Here is a 19,336-nt window from a genome sequence, read left to right as displayed (position 1 = left end):
ATATAAGAAGCAAGAAAACATGATGAACAATGTTACCTTACGATTGAGCAATATTACAATTCTTGGATTTACATTTTAACGTCTATCATTCAGCATACATTTTATATAAATCATCGAAATAATTAAATTATAATATATCTAAAACCTATCTAATATAGCCACGCATTTTCAATGATAAAACTGTCGGTCCTCAGATCTTTTGCTAATCATGATAAATGTAGAAGAACAAAATAAAAAAAATCCAAAATGTGTTAAAATACAAACGATAGAGGTTAAATAATAAAAATTCGATAAAACCTAATATTCAGTTACGAATCGCGATTATCATCATATATTTATATCTACACCTCCATAACAATTAATTTTAATCACCTTTTTTCTTACATACAAACGCACACGCTATACATATACGTATATATTATATACACGGTAATAGTATAGTATGCTGCGACAGTGTATAAATCACTCGAAAAACGTCACTTAATGTTTAACACACTTGAAATCTCAGCCGATAGAAAATGTATTAAACGTTCCTGTCTGGTTAAAGTAAAAACTTACATCGTTAACTATAAAGTAACGACTTTAATATGATCTTACCGCATATCATATGTTCATATTACACGAGTTGTTTTCGGTGATAACGTCAAAAGAGAAGGGATATTGCGAGGGTCTTAAATGTATAGAAGGGAGTAAGTTATACGTAGGTTCACCACGAATCGACTCTAAATCAACGAATACCCAGGTAGAGGGAGGGAACGTAAACAACGCATACGACTGATTTCGTAGGAGACTTCGGCGACGACGCACAATAGATTAAAATACATATTATCCAAAATATTGCAGGTGATTATCTTCAACATTTTTTCGACCAAACTCGTGACGAACTTACATAATATTCAAAGCAGGACATCAATAAGTGATACGACGGCGGAGAAGTCGGTTTCCGTTTATCAAATAATATAATATGACACTTTATTATGATACTTTACTACTACACTTACATTTCACACACACAAAATAGGTGCAGCGGACACTAGCACGAACGCACGACTACGGAGCTACGCGCGAGGGCCAATGTCGGACGCGGCGTGGGTTATTTTTATTCGGTACACAATACGCGACCTGCCGGCCGACGCCAACACTAATTGCGCGGCGAAGGAAACGATGATGTCACCGCTCACGGTGATTGAAGATCAACGATGATGACTATCGGATGCAAAATATCATGTGAGATGTGACATAATATTATCTGATCAGGTAGAAGGTTCTTGCTGGTACATATAATTTGCACATAATCCTCACAAAAAAACAAATGTCAAATTTACATTTTCACGTTTGACAAGTAGGTCGATTATGTTTTGGAATAATTTCTTATACTTTTTAAATTAATAAAAAATTTAATTTGGGTTTCTTTTAAAATCAATAGTGTTTATTTTTAGCCCAACTTGTCTCATTTTGGAAATAAAAATATTTCGATTAATTATAATGTGTATTCAGTATAACTTAATAAGTTACAACATATCTTTTGTCCATAAGCATCAAAATATTTCAATTTTGGAATAAAAAAAGTATCATAATAGAAAAAATGGCGAAGAGTTCTCCACAAACTCTGATAACGAGTAAATAAAAAACTTTTATATTTGAATTGACGACTTAATCGAACACAGGTTTTGACGATTTAAAATATTTATGAAAGATAAAATATACTATAAAGTTAAGTGCTCATCCTCCTCGTTCTAATGGTTATAACTCCTTTTCCCTTTAACTAAGTATAAAATGTAGCAGAGTTCAGAGAACCAAAGACACTCGATCAGTTAAATTTTTGACGATTGTAAAATCAAGTCTAAAAAGCTAAGCCTTATACATTTTTACTTTTATATCATACGTACATCGTCTTATACTAGCATCTACATTTAATACGTATAATCATATTCATATCAAGAATTAGAGATCAAACTGAATTTTTTGAATTTGCGAAGCTTTTATATTATTTGTAAATAATTACAACCAATCGATTAAAAATTATTAAAAGAATTTGGTAAGAAATCTTTAACAAAAAAGAATAAGTTTAAAAATAAAAATATAATTAAAAAAAACCCTGTTTGTATTATAATTTATTAGAATACATTTTATATATATATTCAATTAAATTACTGAACCTAATCAACATTGAACTTTAAATTATAACATGAAAACAGAGATACGAGTATATTATATTAAAGAAGTTATGAAAGTTTTTTTTCTTGTAAATTAACTTAAATTTAATAATATGCATTTTTTCTAAAATGACCAAAGTGTAAAAACATAAAAGTAATGGATATTTTATTTTATGATAATCAATTTAAACTATTTAATATATAATTATGAAAATATTTAGAAATATTTATTTCTAATAATTCTAAAATTTGAACCATGCTAATCATGATTGATGAATGACAATTAATTAACTTTATTATTTTAACACGGATAAAAATACATTAATTCGATTAAAATTAATATTTATTATCTGTATGATTTATAATACAATTAATTTAACGATTGGTTCACTAATAATTAATTATTGATCCAAGTACATAAAAAATGTAGGTACAATAATAATTGTATTTATAATACTATCAAAAACTAAAGAATAATTTTTGTACCTACTAAAAATGAAACATCAGTGTGACACACAATCCACATTCATATTAATAATTATTAATTAATATCTAAGCATCAAAATTATAAACAAAAAGTATTCAAAATTTAATATAGACAGTAAATTATACATTCATGGTGATGCAATAATACGTTTAGTGCATACGAATGAGTTCACACCTGCAGCAATAAAAACAGCGGAATGCTATAAGCCTAAACCAAACTAAATTGTTTTGGTATAAATTGTAAAGACTCGAGACATTTTTAAGTTATATCGAGATATTTTTTTATAAATATATATTATAAATGAAAAAAAACATATCATAATACTTTATAAAAAACGAATAAGAATCGATGTATAATATTAATTAAATTACGACAAACTAAATGCTGCATATACCTGATATAACATAAATTAACACTACTAGGTATACATTTTATTTTATTATCTTTAATAAACTAATCTAAACCTAATGTTTAATTATCATAAAATTAATTTAAATAATTTAAATTACTTACGTAAAAATCGTTGAGTAATTCCATACGTATTTCATGTGAATTTATTCATTTTATTATATATAAAAATGTTCTTCTTCCCAAATACTTATAAAATTAAAGTGTCTAATCTATAATAAATTAAAATTATATACGAACCAGACAAAGTGTAATAAAAAAAAGAGTTCTATTATTAATTTATATATAATAGTATACATGAGGTAAAATAATCATACATTAACATTATGAAATAGTTAAAATATATTATCAGATAAAATTATAATATTTTATGCACGATACTACATGATACTTTAAATTTTAATAAACGCCCGTTTAATGAAAATTAGAAACTCTCGAAAAATATATTATTTAATTTTTAAATATTTATACAAAATCAATTAATTGCTCCAAGAGATAAAATTAGTTAATAATTATATGATAAAAATTTAAAAATTTATATAGTTTAATCCATATTAGTCAAAAATAAAAAGAATATATTATGTTCTACATATTTACAAAATGAAAAACTAACTATTTATATTCAAAAATATGTATTTCATGTTAACTTATATCGAAAAGTACTGGTTAATAGCCAGATATAACCATTTTTAGTTTTTACCCTTAAACGTGTTTCCCAATCATATTTCATAAAAATTGACAGATATATGTTCCATAATTCCAAGAATAAGGGTATATTAGAGTTCACATAAACTGAATAAACAGTGGTACTAACAATAAGTGCCAAAACAGATGTAGTTTTAAGAGGACCTATACACATGCCTGTGTTGTTTCCGTCTTACAAATGCTAAAGCAAATTTGCGTTCAATAAAATAGATTTGATGTTGTTAACTTTAATATTAAAAGTAAATTGACTCATCATAATAAAACTTAAAGGTTAAAACAAACCTATTATCTATTGTCGGGTTTTTACGATATTTAAACGTATTTATTATTTATTTATTGAAATCCTGATTTTTAAATATTTAAAAAAATTTAAAACCATATTACTTTTAATTACTTAAAATTATATTATATACACATGCTATTTTAATAAATGTTCTATAATGATAAAAACGTATTTTTTCAATATATGAGAATCGTCGTTTTTTGTAAATTGATGATTATATATTACACAAACTTCAATATTTCAAAAATAATTATTATTTCAAATTTCGAATTAGATACACATTAAAAAAAAAAAATTATCCACCTACTTAACAAGTTACAATGTTATTATTTGAATGTTAGCAAGGATGTATAGCCGTGGTTTGGTATGCTCCCACGTGAAGCATAAAAGTAAGCAATTACATACGTGAATTTCTACACGAACAAAAATACATCAATATGTATTTTCCTGCAGGGTGATAAAATTAAATGCATTACTTTTTGTACTGACAAGTGCCATACCATATCTACTATCTAGCATCCCAAACTATCTAAACTTATTTTTATTACCTATGATACGATAGACACGATATGGTATGAACAATCCATTTCGTTAAGTTTAATACTCGTTAATAATTTAATTTTTACTATTATTATTATTATTTTGTATACGACATATAATACATGGATTAAACTAACATTACATAATATGTATGGGTTGGATTTAATTGAAAAATGGATTAGATTTTTTTATGCAACACTAATACAAACAAAATTTAACCACACCAACTATACATTTAAGTTGTCAGTAATAAGTCTGAATAAAGAGGGAAAGAAATTTATATTTGTTAGGTTTTTGGAACCTACGTACAGGTGTATTTATTTTTTTTGTGCTATAACTATTGCATATCCGTGAGTCCTTTTTACCAGCTACATCTCATAAAGGAATTTACATTCATCCACATGGCAAATCACACTGTACTTACATATATTAACTTTAATATTTTATTATTATACAATATAGTTAATAACTTACACATTAAAATAATAAAAATAAAAAATATTATTTATTTTATTGAGAAATAGTATGTCATTTAAATATTATTTTAGACGATTATTTTTAACAAAAAAAAAAGTAATATTTACTAAATTATAATAATCGAAAACGACTTGCCCTAGAATAAACATAATATATGTACAATTTAACGTGCTTATTCATAAATCCAGTTTTGCAGCCACGGACCAAAAATGTATATTTTTAAATTACCATCAATCATAATAACAGTATAAAGTATGGACTATTTTTCTGTATTATTATTGTCCATAAAAGCCTACATGATAAGCTGTAATAATAGACTACAAAATATAATTGCTGGTATTTTAAATATATCTACCTATAAAAATATTTGAAACGTTTTATTATGTACAAAACTTGTCAGAATTGAGTGATCTGTAATTATTAAGACCAAAATACATTTGTTTGATAACAGACAGAGCCAATCTCTACTACAATCAAGTTTTCGTAATCACTCACATGTCATAATAAATAAAACTATACATTATTTTTTTTCTTTAGTCAAATTTAATACGACAGTCATATTTAGTTAAATCGTAATTGGTAAGTTATTATTTACATTTTATGAATTACTCCTAGAGAATTTATTTATGCACTATTTTTTATGGGTATACATATAAGATATTATATGGTAATTTTTATAAATAACATAAAAATTAAATTTAGTATAACAATTTTCTACAATATTCATCTTATATATCAAAAATATTTATTATGTTTCAATTAAATCGTACAATTATATAATCCAAAACAAAACTTAACTTTTAAATTTAAAATTTTAATTAAAAATAGAGACGTGGTGAACGACGTTCCCCTAATGCAATTGCTTAGCCCTAGAAATTTATTTTGAATTAAATTTTAAAATTTATGTAGTCGAATGTACAATTATTATAGTATATTATTTATTTATTTATTTTTTATTATTATTATTAAATTGTTAATGCTCTATAACAAAAATTCTAAATTATATTACAATTTTAAATTGTATATTATATTGTAAGGGGGTAGTGTCACACTTTAAATACTTTGCTTAGGGTTTGAAATATGCTTATTATGCCGTTGCTTTTAAAAGAGATGAAACAAGTTTTTTAAACTTTAAGATTTTGAGCAGAGTGATGAATGTATATTAATTTTACATTGATATAGTTTTTTTATTTGTTGTTTCTATTATTAGTATTATCATCTTTTAGGGCATGGCCAAGATGACAGACAAAAAATAGATAAATAAAAAAACACACATCATTATAAAATCAATACATTCATCGCTCATCCGTTTAGTTTAAAATCAAAGTAAAATGAAAATTTTTACGAAAACCCATATTTTGACAAAATTTATTTTGAGTTTTTAGTGCAACTTATAAATAAATAATCATTTATATTTTTCACTAAATATTTAAGTTAGTACTTTCTAAGTAGTAAAATTTTTTGTCTCTTTTTGAACAATTTTAAAACATTATAATTATCTCTGCAAGCGGGATTTTAAAACTAAGCTCTTTCCATAACTATTTTTAAAATCCTATCATTGCTTTAAAAAGCGCGTATTATAAATTATAGAAATTAATATACCCAATAGTTTAGTGTTTAGGTTAAGAGTGTAAATGAGTGCACGATACTCTACAGTCTCTGTATTCTACATATAGTTCAAACAAAATATTTAATACTATCAAGTTTTATATAATTATCATATTATAGGCCGTAAAGATGCGTATACCTTATATATTAACATTCAATAATGGATGTTATATAGATGAAAAATTGAACTCTGAAATTAGTCATTTCAGCAAAAAGTAAAACGTGTAGTTCATAAAAGTAGCTATAGGACACAAGTATTAAAATATTATGTTCTTTAATAAATATAGGTACTAATTCAGAGTTAAATCAATTACTACGCTTTCTTAAGATTCGTGCGAAGCTGATTTAATTCACATATCTTATGTACATTTATAATTTACAAGATATGTATAAAATATAAATTTATGACTACCGTATTACAAATCCTAAATTATAAATCCCAAATACTAAATACTAAAACAAATAATTGAAAAATTGTTTTCGTTACAATAAATTACAAATGTAATTTGTAAATAGTGCTGGTGCAAAGGTAATGATTGTATATCAACATCAATCATATTTATTAATCATAGTATAATATTAACTAAATATTTTTTGACATTTTAGATTCAAAGTAAAGTAACAATCAAGTTTCAATAAAATATCATACAATTATCAAATTAAATATTACCATTTTTTTTTTTTTTGAAAGTGAGAAAAATGTCAAAAAATGTCATATAACTTCACTTATGAAATCATTTTCATAAAGTATTGTTGACTAAATTTTAAACTAAAAATTATTTAAAAATATTACTGTTTAGTAATTAAGTGCTGGTTCATAAAATATGAATGAAATAAAGTCGGATTCTCATTGCCATTGTGTAGGGTTGATAATGTTCAACTTGTAAGTACAGTAAAACCTCTCTATAACGGAATCGTTTGGGACCAATATTTTTTCCGTTATAAAGAGTTTTCCGTCATAGAGAGGTAGGAAATTATATATTATTTACACCGGGACTATTGACATTTTCCGTTATAAGGAGGATTCCGTTTAATAGAGGATCCGTTATAGAGAGGTTTTACTGTAATATTTTGCCTAATTTTATTACCTATGTATATTAAATATACCTACGGAACACAACAAAACACGGTGTAATGTGAACATCGTTTAAAATATATTAATAATTACCGATTGATAAAAAAAACATTATGTGTAAATACTAAACAGCTAATGAATTCAGAATGAAAAATAAATACAATAGTAATAAAAAACCGGATATAAATATTGAAATCTATAAAAAAAAAAAAAAAGTAGGGGAGGAAAATAAATAAATTAAACCATTTATTTTAAAACAATTGTATATAAGAACATCATATTCATGTCCATTCAACAATTTATTAATAAAATATAATAATAAAAAAATAAACCAACTATGCAAATATACTATGTTATACACTCTTTATGTTTTTAAATTAATACGTTTAATTCAGATAAAAAAAAATTTTAAAAAGTATTTTCATACTACACACTAATATTAACTATAAAATAAACCTAACATTATTTATCATTTTATATATAGTAAATGAGTATATATTGTAAATATTTTATTATGTATTTACAAAATATATAACTAATGATAATGTATGGTAATATAATATATAATATAATAATGATATTACACGTCAATTAAAATAACAATTATAATCATAAATATTTTAAATAAATGACACATATTTAGATAATATTATTATTTACTGATTAATTTAATGATACATAATATTAAAATTAAGAAGCCAAGTTGTAAATAATTAAAAGAAACAAAAATATTTTACAAATATCTATGTACCATAGATAATATTATATAATTAATATAAATATTATCCATATTATGTACATCATAATAGGCCTTATAATCAGACTACAAACAATTGTGAAATACAAAATGAATAACAATAACATTATTTTGATCTCATAGTTAACAATCAAAACAATCGACTACGAGTGTTTTTATCTGATGTATATTAATAAAATAACAATTTAATATTAGTATATTACAGATTGCATAGTACTATATGACTTTTTTTTGATGACTAATAAGTAATAAATATTAATTGATTATTTTCTAGAACATAAATAAATTTATTTTTTAATTTTAATGTTATCGATTAATATAATAACTAACAAGTAATACAATTACCGGATATAACAGTCGTGAATTATGATGAACATTAGTCAGTACCGATGTAAACCAATAAATCACACCATTAAAAATTTAAAAAGGCCGATTAAAAAAAAAAATATATTGTACTTTTAAAAGTCATATCTTACAAAAGATGCTATAACTATCTATTACATATTACTTTTTAGATACACTCGTATTTATTTTTAACACTTTTTTTTTAACAAGTGTCTTACTAAAATGAGTATTTTAATAAATATTTATATATAATATGCGATCATTTTTACATTAATATTTTAGTTTATATTATTTTATTTATAACAAACAGGATTTATTCGTCTTGAATGTATCTATCTATAACATAAAATAAATATCTAAATACAGGTTAATAATATAAAATGTATTTACAGTATAGATACTGATAAGTGATAGTACTCACGGATTGTAATTTTTTCTTTATATATATATGAAAATAGATTTAAATTATAAAATAAGCAAACTAAAATATTAGGTATACACATAAAATATATAGAAGTCTCAAACTTTAATTTGAAACTACACATAAAGGAATTTTTTACCGAGCTCAATCGGTCACACACGTATGTTACTATTATCGTTTGTGTGGATCGTTATTATTTAATAGATAATGAAAACAGAAGATGAAAACGCAGTAGTCGATTCAGAAAAGAGAAAACGTATACGTGTCATTCAGAATGTACACATTAGATAAAATTATACACAAGGATATTTCTTAAAACATTAATTTTATTCCTACATAAGTTCTAAAGGCAAAAATAATAATATAGATAATATTACGATTGTAATGATTAAAACTAAATTAAATGATTGATTAATTAAGTAAAAAATTAATCAATATAAATTAAGCTGGTATATGTGTATTATTGATAAGTTATTTACGTGCTTATAAAAACTATAAGATCAAATAAAACTGAAACATTATCAAACAAAGAACTGAATTTTTTTAATTTAAAAAAAAATGCATAAATAAAAATATAGTATAATATTTCAATTCAAAAGAGAGATACTAGCTAGAGATTTTCTCAACCTAACCCTGAATAAAAACGTATATTAAAAACGCTTGTCTGCAAAAACATAAAATTGTAGAATATACGAATTATTATAAGCTATAAAATAAAACAAGCAAATCAAATAAGCATTTAGATTTTAAAAAAATCAATTTTTACACGCTTTCATATATTATTAATATTTACATCTTTCCAAATAAATGTGATTTGTCATGGAATGTTGTGCGATTTATTCAATATAAGATTACTTTAGAATAATATATGTATATTACATAGAACTATATAGATAGGTACTAGTAAACTACTAAGAGCCTTAAAAGTTAAAAGTACCATTACATAACAATATAATTTCAGTATTCCATTCATAATATTCAATTAAACATACGGAAGTCATTAGTTAAAATATTATTTTCCTGCTATATTTTTAAAAAACAGTTGTTATTTATGTCAAATAATCAATTAATTAGCGTACCTAAATAATAAAATAAAATTTAACACTCTTAATCTACTGCTGTATGACGGTAACTAACTCGTTACCTTTCATAACATCCGTATAAGAAATAAATACCAGTTAACTTTATGAGAAACAAATTTTAACAATCTAAGAATTCATAAAGATATTATAATAACGAGGTATATAGATTTAGGTAGTAATATATATTATGTATTATTTAGAAACGTTACAAAAATTAAATAAATTCATTAAAATAAATAAAATTTAAATATTCCTATCACAATAACTTTTTTTTTAAAACAATTTTCTGTAGAAATTAATTAAATATTTATATATTGGGATATCATATTGGTTAAATATATTTATAAATCAGTTTTTATTGAAACAGAATACAAAAAATGTAATTAGGTATAACTCTATTAAGAGTTAAATTAAATGTTGATGTATATTATTAATGAATATTACAACTTTAATTAATGTCTAAACACCTAGTTGTTTATGAGTACAAATATCTAAGAAGACACAAAATAATAAATAATAAATATTAACCGTTAAAAGTTAAAACACATGTATAGAATACATAATAAAAAGTAATAGAATGAAATGTTTTAGGAGTGATTTCAAACTTAAAATCTTGGTCATTTTAAAGACAACTATAAGCTTGTTTACATTTATATTTGTATTAATAGTTAACATACGTCACAAAAAAACATTAAAAACATATTATAATTTCATACGTTTCATGTAAAATGATTGATAGGTCAGTAGATATGAATACTCTTTTCAAAATACTATACAGCTATATATAAAAAATAATAATAATAATATAATCATATTAATTTATTGACTAAGCAGACAAAGCCCCGTTTTTAAGGTATATTTATGGAAATACAATATAATAATTCAATTGTTTAAAATGACCAATTGGCTGTGAAAGGTTGATGGCGCACGATTTTTGCTATCCACCAACATCTTGAAAATACATTTATTATAGTATAATACCATTGATTATAAATTTATAAATAATAGTAAAATAATGATAATACTGTAGATACACAGAAAACGGGTTCTAACCATATGCATAATTAGAAAAAAATGTCTTTGTTTTACACTGTAACTGACTGCTAAGTCTGATGATGAAAACACTAAATGTTATTATAAAAACAAAAAAATATTTTAATATATTCTACTTTAACCAATAAAAATAATTTTTCAGACCTTCTACCAAGTTAAATTTGGTCATAAAATATATCTATATAATATATTTAAACTTATAATATACGGTTTATCATTCGTTTAATGTAATACCATCACCCCTTTATTAAATATTTTCCTTGATTCTGTACCTATCCGATTTCATTTTTCCTATTCACATGTTTAGTATTGGTACCTACTATATCTTCTACTATATTTCATTATTTTGTTTACCTATAATAACAATTTTCAATTTTACTCTCGTTATGGTGTCCATCTAAATGTTTTTCATCTCATAACCTCTATTATTACTCCATGTTCTATTGTCTAAATGGAAACTATTCGTTTAGACTTTTCTTTTATCAAAATATACCTTCCGTTTTTTCTTTTTTCTCTTTTCAATCTTACTATATTTTTCTTGTTTTTTTCATACTAAATTTTTTATAAATAATTTATTAAGACTTATTTTTTAATAACCATAATATAATACGATAATAAGATATTTAATTCCTATATGTTATTATAATTCATTTATTTTGACAACTTTAAAATATTTTTCCTGTTTCCAAAAAAAAAAAAAATTAACGTTAAAGCGTAAGACTTTAAACAAAAACTGATTTTTGATGTTTACCTACTTAAATTTAGTTGATATAATATACTAATGGATCTAATTAAATCGATTTATGTCAACACAACTATTTATTGTACATGTTAAAAAAAAATAATATATTAATGTGAAAAAAAAATTGGATATTTATAAGTACTTCATTTAATTTCAATTTACAAAATAATTTTTATAATCCCAATAATTTTCTTAATACGAATATACAAATTATGAAATGTATATTAAAAATATTACGAAAATTATAAAATTTTATAATATAAGATTATAGTTTATTTTCTCTTAATAACTCCCTTATTTCTTTAACTATTTTCCATTTGAAAAGTTACAAAAAAAATAATTTCAAACTAATTATGCACTAAAAAAAAAAAATAGCTTCCACTTAGTTTAATAATATAAACTACACAAAAATATAAAAATCTATTTTTCCGGGCTATTATGCACCAATATTTTAACTTTATTTCTATTTTTATTAAAAAATAAGTTTTAACAAATGCATTTGAAAAAAACATTCAATCATGTTGTATAATATTAAACACATTTACAAATTAAGATATTAGCAAAATTAGATACCTTGTGTACATTCATTGTTTGAGTAGAATTTTTAATAACTTGCACGCCTTGGCAAGTGTCGTCAGGTACTATGTACAATCGTATATGGTACATTCTGGACTCACAATAAATTTCATTAACAAACACTAAAATTGTTACACTACTTTATAATAAAATCCGATATGAATTGGCCAAAAAGGCAAAAAAATAAAATTCACTTAATAAATTTATAAAGAAATCTTAAAAGTATTTATGAATAGATTTTAATTTAAGACATAATTAACTATATAAAAAAAAAATGTACGTAAATTATATTTTAAAACACCAGTTTTTATACGTTTGGATAAGTTTCTGTTGAAAAATATCGTTTATTAAGAATAACCTAGACACATGAGACGTAGATTACAAACTGGACGAAATAACGTTTACGCACATTGCCTGTCAATTTCGACACAGCACGAGAACACTGCGCTACAATAGATAATTATTGTTCTATACAACCAGTCACCGATGATCGGTGGATGGCACAGTTAATGGCAGTCATAAAAGGAAGGAAACGTGCTTCCATAACTCCTAACGTGTTTCAATAAGTAAGAAATGATCACGCACTAACTAAAATACTACACTATATATAGGCAGGTACAATACATTTTTCCATTTTTTAAATAACCATAAAAAAATATTTTCAAAACTTCGCAGTATCAAATATTTTTAAGAATTTATTAAATGTTTTTATTAGATATTAAACACAGAAGTATAAAAAAAATGGAAGTTATGATAAATATCGAATATATGAACCATTTATACATACAACCGAATAATATTGCGCTTCAAACTATTTTTTGTAATAAGATAATTATATTATAAAAAATAAAATTAATTAATTAATTGTAGGAAATGTATTACTTGTAACTTATAAATAACCGTAACTAATTCACTCTACTATCTTAAATCTTTTAACTTAAAATTATGTTTAGGGAACTATTGATTCGATTAATGTTAAATGATTGTTTATGCACCCAGCATAGTATATTTATTTTCCTAATCTCTAAAAGTTCATATAAATAAATAATAACACAAATTAAAACATTATTCAAATTATTAATTATGAGCATTATGACGATAGAGTGCTAATATTTTACTGTATCGTCTGTATCTATAATGTTTTAACATAATATTCTTATCCCATACTTAAATCAAATAGATATAAATAAAGTTCTTTAAGATATACTTTAATAATAATATTATAGGTATTATTTTATTATTTTTATTTACTTATATTAACCATTCTCAATTGATAATTCTACACTCGTTATGACTTTCATCTAGATGTTTGTCATCTCATAATCTTATTTAATACTTTATATCTTTTTGTCTAAATGGAAATTATTATCGATTTAGACTTCTATCTGATCAATATATACCAGTCATTTTTTTATTTGTTCTCTAAGCTTATCGTTTTAAATTCTTAATTTCCAATTTATATTAGTAAAATACCTTTAAAAACACAACAAAGAAGAAAATACGGAATTTTTTTAGGACTAAGCTGATTTTATCCTAGGAAAATCCTGAACTTAGCCAAAACAAAGTTTGGAATCTGATATCGTGCAAATTTGATACAAAGATAAATAATTATAAAAAAGTATTTTATATTTTATACCATAGCACAATGTTGTCGTTTATAAACAAATTAAAATTACAAGTTGTTATGAAACTAAATTTATTTTATTATAAAAAGTAGAAATATAAAGTACTTAAATAGATAGTAGTAAATTGTGACCTAGTTGCTAGTAATGAATTTAAAACGACTTACAAAAATGAAGGCACTATATGAATACTGAAATGACGGGACTGCTATCTGGATAGCTTCGTACAGATAAACATTGGGCTTAACAATTATCTGATAAATGATAAGGATAACTATAGCTCAAGAGTTCAATGTAAAGTTAATTGTTTATTTGATGCTCTTAAACAGTTAGATAATGTATTCCGATTACATAATTTGTTTCATTTCACTGATATTTCAAATATATGAAACTTTCTATTGAATACTTCACCAGTTTTCCATTTTTAAAGCATTTTATTAATTTTAAGTGCATATTAACACATTGTACACAAACTTTTAGTGAAATTACAAAATTCAAAATATTGTATCATTAGAAATACTATTTTCATAATATTTGATTCAATAATTTTTAGGTATTTTTCGTCAGTATCAAAAGTCAATTAATTCAATCGTTCTATTTATGAAACGATATCGTTTTTATATATCTACAGCAATTATCAAATGTAGAATCTTACAAGTTACAAATAAATATAACAACTAATTGTCGAGTTAGAATTAAATCCTGATATGGTTTATTTCGAATACCTATTATACCGATAGTAAAGATACTCGAAATAAACCAGATCGTGATATGTAGATATCAAAATTTAGTTTTCTGTTTTTGTAATATAGTTACTTCAATTAAGATAAAGAAGTGATCGAAATTCCTAAAGTAAAATCGTCGTTTTTCTCACTAGCATGAGAAAAAAATAAGGTTATTTTTGATAGTTTTTAGGACATTTAAAATACAAGTCCCACTGTTAATACATTTTTGAGTTACAAAAAAGTCATAATAATATTTTGACTTTTAAAAGCAAATTTCAAACATTACTTTTGTCTCTTATCAATAATAATCAGTTGCCAATAATTCGTATCAAAGATAATATATTATTACTATATTTATATTTTTAAATGTTTTTAATTTTTAACTTTATGAAATATTTTCACGATAATCCCGGTAATTTTTTCCTTGATACTTTTTTGAAAGGACCCATCCACAATACACTTTTGTAAGCTTGCTGTATTACAACTAATAATGTAGGTAACTTTTTGTGAGAAAGACTACAGACATTATTACACAGGTTCTTAATTCTATGTATAAGAGAACTAGAAAAATATCAAAAAGTAATCCACGATTATTGTAATACAAATAAAAATATTAAATACTGGCATGTAGGACAAATCTCAAATATATACTAGGTGTATAAAAATATTATTGAAACTTATAACGTAAGAGTATAAAATAAATGTGTAAAATATAATTTTAATGATAATATAAAAATACATGTATCTATTATTGTATTTTATACGTAACTATATTAATTAATTCATCACTTTATTTCATTTAGATATCTCTAGTTTAAATTAGCTAAGCATTAAAAACAAACCAGTATTATAAAAGGAAAATTTGATAATAGTAATGATTTAATAAAATAATGTAAACGATTTTTTTTTTTTTTATGAAGGGATATATTGTACACTTACAACAAGTAGCCCAGAGTGCCATAATGGATAGTCTCTCAAATCAATCCACATGCTTGTTAATTTAATTAATCTATATTTTCGGTTAACTGTACTAAAAATGTACAAATTGTTAAATTTCTCAAATAATAATTGAAAAAAAAAAATTATAAATATACAGTGTTTGTAATTTATTACTACCTATTTTCCATAACTTTACATATGAAAAAACATAGACTTGATATGCTTAGGCGAAGGTACTTACCTTAAACTTGAGTCTTATCGATTCCCTCCGCCGAATTCTGCTGTGAAATTCGCTGATACTGTGTAAGAACGCGTTTTCTTTATCAATTGTCGTGCTACCAGGCAAATGGCATTTCGTTGACAAAGATTTTCTAGAGTTTTTAGACGTGGGAGCCATAATGATTTACAATTTTACGATAACACACGATTTTTAAATTAACTAGCGTTACGACTTTGACTTACTTATTTTTATGTCTTAAAAAAATTAAAAGTTATCAATGAAACACTACGTTATTGAGAATACACAACGATAACGTTCAAAATAAAACACAACAAATTATATTACATTCAAATTATGAAAAAAAATAATAATAATATATCTGTCAAAAACATAACAAACGTAAATGGCATTACTTAATACCAACTTCTATAGTTCTATAGCTCTATTATAGTATTATTATTTACTATTATAATTTTTTATCACATACTGACACGTCGTATTGGACAATAGAAAACAATGGTATTATAGTAACGGATTTTTTTCGAAATTTTTATAAACAACTCGATAACGTTGTAAACATGTGATAACACCAATAACAGCTATCGTGCGTGTTGCAGTGTCGCCACCATAGTATGTCACACTACTGGTCATTCCCCTATTCACTTAAACCGATAAGAATAGCGGTAGATACTAGATAATACAGCACCGCGTTAGCATGGTTTGTTGTCTGCCGGACGTCAGTGGTCAGTATAATTTTGAAAATTTGTGGCTTTTGCTTTACCAAATCTTCCGAATCCACAGGCTCGGTGACTCGTTGATCGTAATTTATCAGTCAACATTGTGTATTATTGTTTCTTCTGTAAATTCTTTAATGTATATAGTGAAACTAACAACTTTTATTTGATTTTTTATTCTCTGTTTAAAGTTTAAACAGTTTCCAACAATTCACGGTTAAATTTGTCGTCACTAGACATTAAGTGTAAAAGTGACTACTGATCAAACTATTTGTTCAAAATTTATAAATTTCACAATCGTCTTACATTTATTTCATCTATACTATATTTTTAAATGTTCACTGTTAGTTTTAAATTGTATTCAGTAAACTCGTAATTGATATATTTTATTTTAAAATGCGTATTAAATTAAACCTTTTGCAACTGACACCGGATAGAAATCCAGCCATTTACTGGCTTCACATAGACATGACGTGCATTACATTAATAAAACAACTTAAAGAAAAAGTACAAAAAGTGTTAAAGGAACCTCGTGATATAGAATTATATTTTGATAATGTACCATTTCTGGATGAAGATGATATCAATGCAATTAATGAAAATGAAGAAATAACGTTAGTAAACTTTTAATTCATCAGTAATTACATACTTCTTTTTTTATCATTAGTTGTGTGGAATAAGAATTTTCCACTGTACAAAATGTTTTAAAATACCACTTTAAATTGGTATTTTATCATTTACAATAACTAATAACTTATGTTTACACTTAATCATTTTATTTACCTTGTTTAAAATACATTGCTTATTGATTCATAGATACAATTTTTTCAAATTAAAATTTGTTTTTGATAAATTGAATGCCATTATCAAATGTTATTGTATGATTATGATAAACTAATTAAATTACTGAATTTTCTTACAGTTAATGACCTAAAACAAAATATTTAAATGTATTAGAAGATTAATTATCCCGCATAACCGACACTAGCTAATATATATTTAGCTATTACTAGTTAATTTATTACCTATTTGTTTTTTTTTTTTTTAGTGTTATGGTGAAAAAAAGAAATATTTATGATGAATCAAAATGTACCATAACGAAATCAAATATTATAGACCTGAATATGATTCCTAATAATACCAATGGAGTTTTATCACCTTATCATGAAGTGATTGAAGAATCCAATAATCATATTGAAAATTCAACTTCATCTGAACTATTAAAAAATCCTAAAAAAAGAATACGCAAGAGAACACATAAAAAAAATAAAAAAAACATTGAACCTGTTGAAAATGTAATTTATTTAATTTGTAATATAATTTATTTTATACTCATTAAAAATGAATATTTTTTTAGGAGTATGTGGGTACTTTATCTGAGACTTCTATTGTGTCATCAAAGGAAACTTGTAAAATGCACAAGCGTTTTAAATTAGACAATACAGAAAACCTTCATCTAGAAGATAGTTCTCATTCCATACATTCTGAAGAAGAAAAACTTGAAGTAACAAGAGAAATTTTTCGTTGTGACTCTCCAGCTCTAAATTTAAAAGAGCAAAAAAATATAAAACTTCCTAGTATGTATATTTACTCAAAATTATTTTATTTCAAATTGATTATTACTGCTAACCATTTAATTTCAGTTTGGAAAAATGAAAAACCATTAAATATTAAATTCCATAAAGTTCCAGTATTTGTACGTGGTCAAGCATGTACACCGATAACTTCTACACAAAATATAAATTATACTGAAAATGAAAATAATAAATCTAGTGATAGTAATTTAAGTGAAAATTGTGATATGTTAGTAGTAGATTGGAAGAACATGTCTCAAATAAAAGTAACAAATATTACTGAGTTACAAATTCATGATTTATTACAATTCAAAGCAAGTTTTTATATTATTATATTCCGTGTATGAATATATTTAATTATAAGTTAACATTATTTTTGTTTTATCTAATTATAGATTATGTCCATGAACGAATGTGGTGAACCCCACTTGTCATCAGTTATAACTGCTCGTTTAGATCACATTTATAAAAGTACATTACATATTCAAGTACTTTGTAAGTTGATAGTTTGTTATTATTTATTTATTACTATACATAAAAATATAAATGTGATTAAATTGTCATTTTTAATTATATTATTTATTTGTATTAGCTGGTATAAAAGAATTTATGACAATTAACCCCAAATTCAAAATGGATGATGAAGAAAATATTGGAACTCAGCGTGAAGTCGAATTTGATGATCTATATGACATTTTTAAACTTGTCTAATCTGTTAGCTTGTTTTATTTTTGTATTTTTATTATCGACTTACAAATGAATTTATCATGTTTTATATAAATTATCTAATTATTTCTATTTGTTGTT

General features: G+C 23.8%; 2 protein-coding genes across 7 annotated transcripts in view; one reads left to right on the top strand and one right to left on the bottom strand.

Annotated features, from left to right (window-relative positions):
- LOC112596280 (rhotekin-like) overlaps nucleotides 1–16,549 on the bottom strand; it is a 33,909-nt gene extending 17,360 nt beyond the window's left edge. For 2 of the 6 annotated variants that reach the window (XM_025341871.1, XM_025341879.1), the window contains exon 1: nucleotides 12,713–12,738. In XM_025341871.1, the coding sequence (XP_025197656.1) occupies nucleotides 12,713–12,723 (11 nt within the window). In that variant the 5' untranslated portion in view covers nucleotides 12,724–12,738. Of the gene's footprint in view, nucleotides 1–889; nucleotides 1,050–12,712; nucleotides 12,846–16,242 lie in introns of those variants that run through there. The other 4 variants (XM_025341903.1, XM_025341893.1, XM_025341912.1 and 1 more) reach the window with 4 other exon arrangements.
- Nucleotides 16,550–17,293: 744 nt separating this feature from the next.
- On the top strand, nucleotides 17,294–19,315 carry LOC112594469. The gene is made up of 6 exons (XM_025339263.1): nucleotides 17,294–17,569; nucleotides 18,004–18,250; nucleotides 18,313–18,532; nucleotides 18,599–18,843; nucleotides 18,925–19,024; nucleotides 19,122–19,315. Exons 1-6 carry the CDS (start codon nucleotides 17,352–17,354, stop codon nucleotides 19,238–19,240), a joined length of 1,149 nt encoding a protein of 382 aa, XP_025195048.1. The 5' UTR covers nucleotides 17,294–17,351; the 3' UTR covers nucleotides 19,241–19,315.
- The last annotated feature ends 21 nt before the right edge of the window (nucleotides 19,316–19,336 follow it).

This window comes from Melanaphis sacchari, unplaced genomic scaffold (assembly GCF_002803265.2).
Source record: "Melanaphis sacchari strain LSU unplaced genomic scaffold, SCAv2.0 Contig0_pilon_pilon, whole genome shotgun sequence".
Lineage (NCBI taxonomy): Eukaryota > Metazoa > Arthropoda > Insecta > Hemiptera > Aphididae > Melanaphis > Melanaphis sacchari.
This window is presented reverse-complemented; position numbering and strand designations above follow the sequence as displayed.

Excerpts from the sequence above, each read along its gene's own strand:
- LOC112594469 (XM_025339263.1), top strand. The coding sequence starts at position 17,352 with ATGCGTATTAAATTAAACCTTTTGCAACTGACACCGGATAGAAATCCA. Across the intron at positions 18,533-18,598 it reads AAAAAATATAAAACTTCCTA|TTTGGAAAAATGAAAAACCA; the intron begins GTATGTATATTT and ends ATTTAATTTCAG. Across the intron at positions 19,025-19,121 it reads ATTACATATTCAAGTACTTT|CTGGTATAAAAGAATTTATG; the intron begins GTAAGTTGATAG and ends TATTTGTATTAG.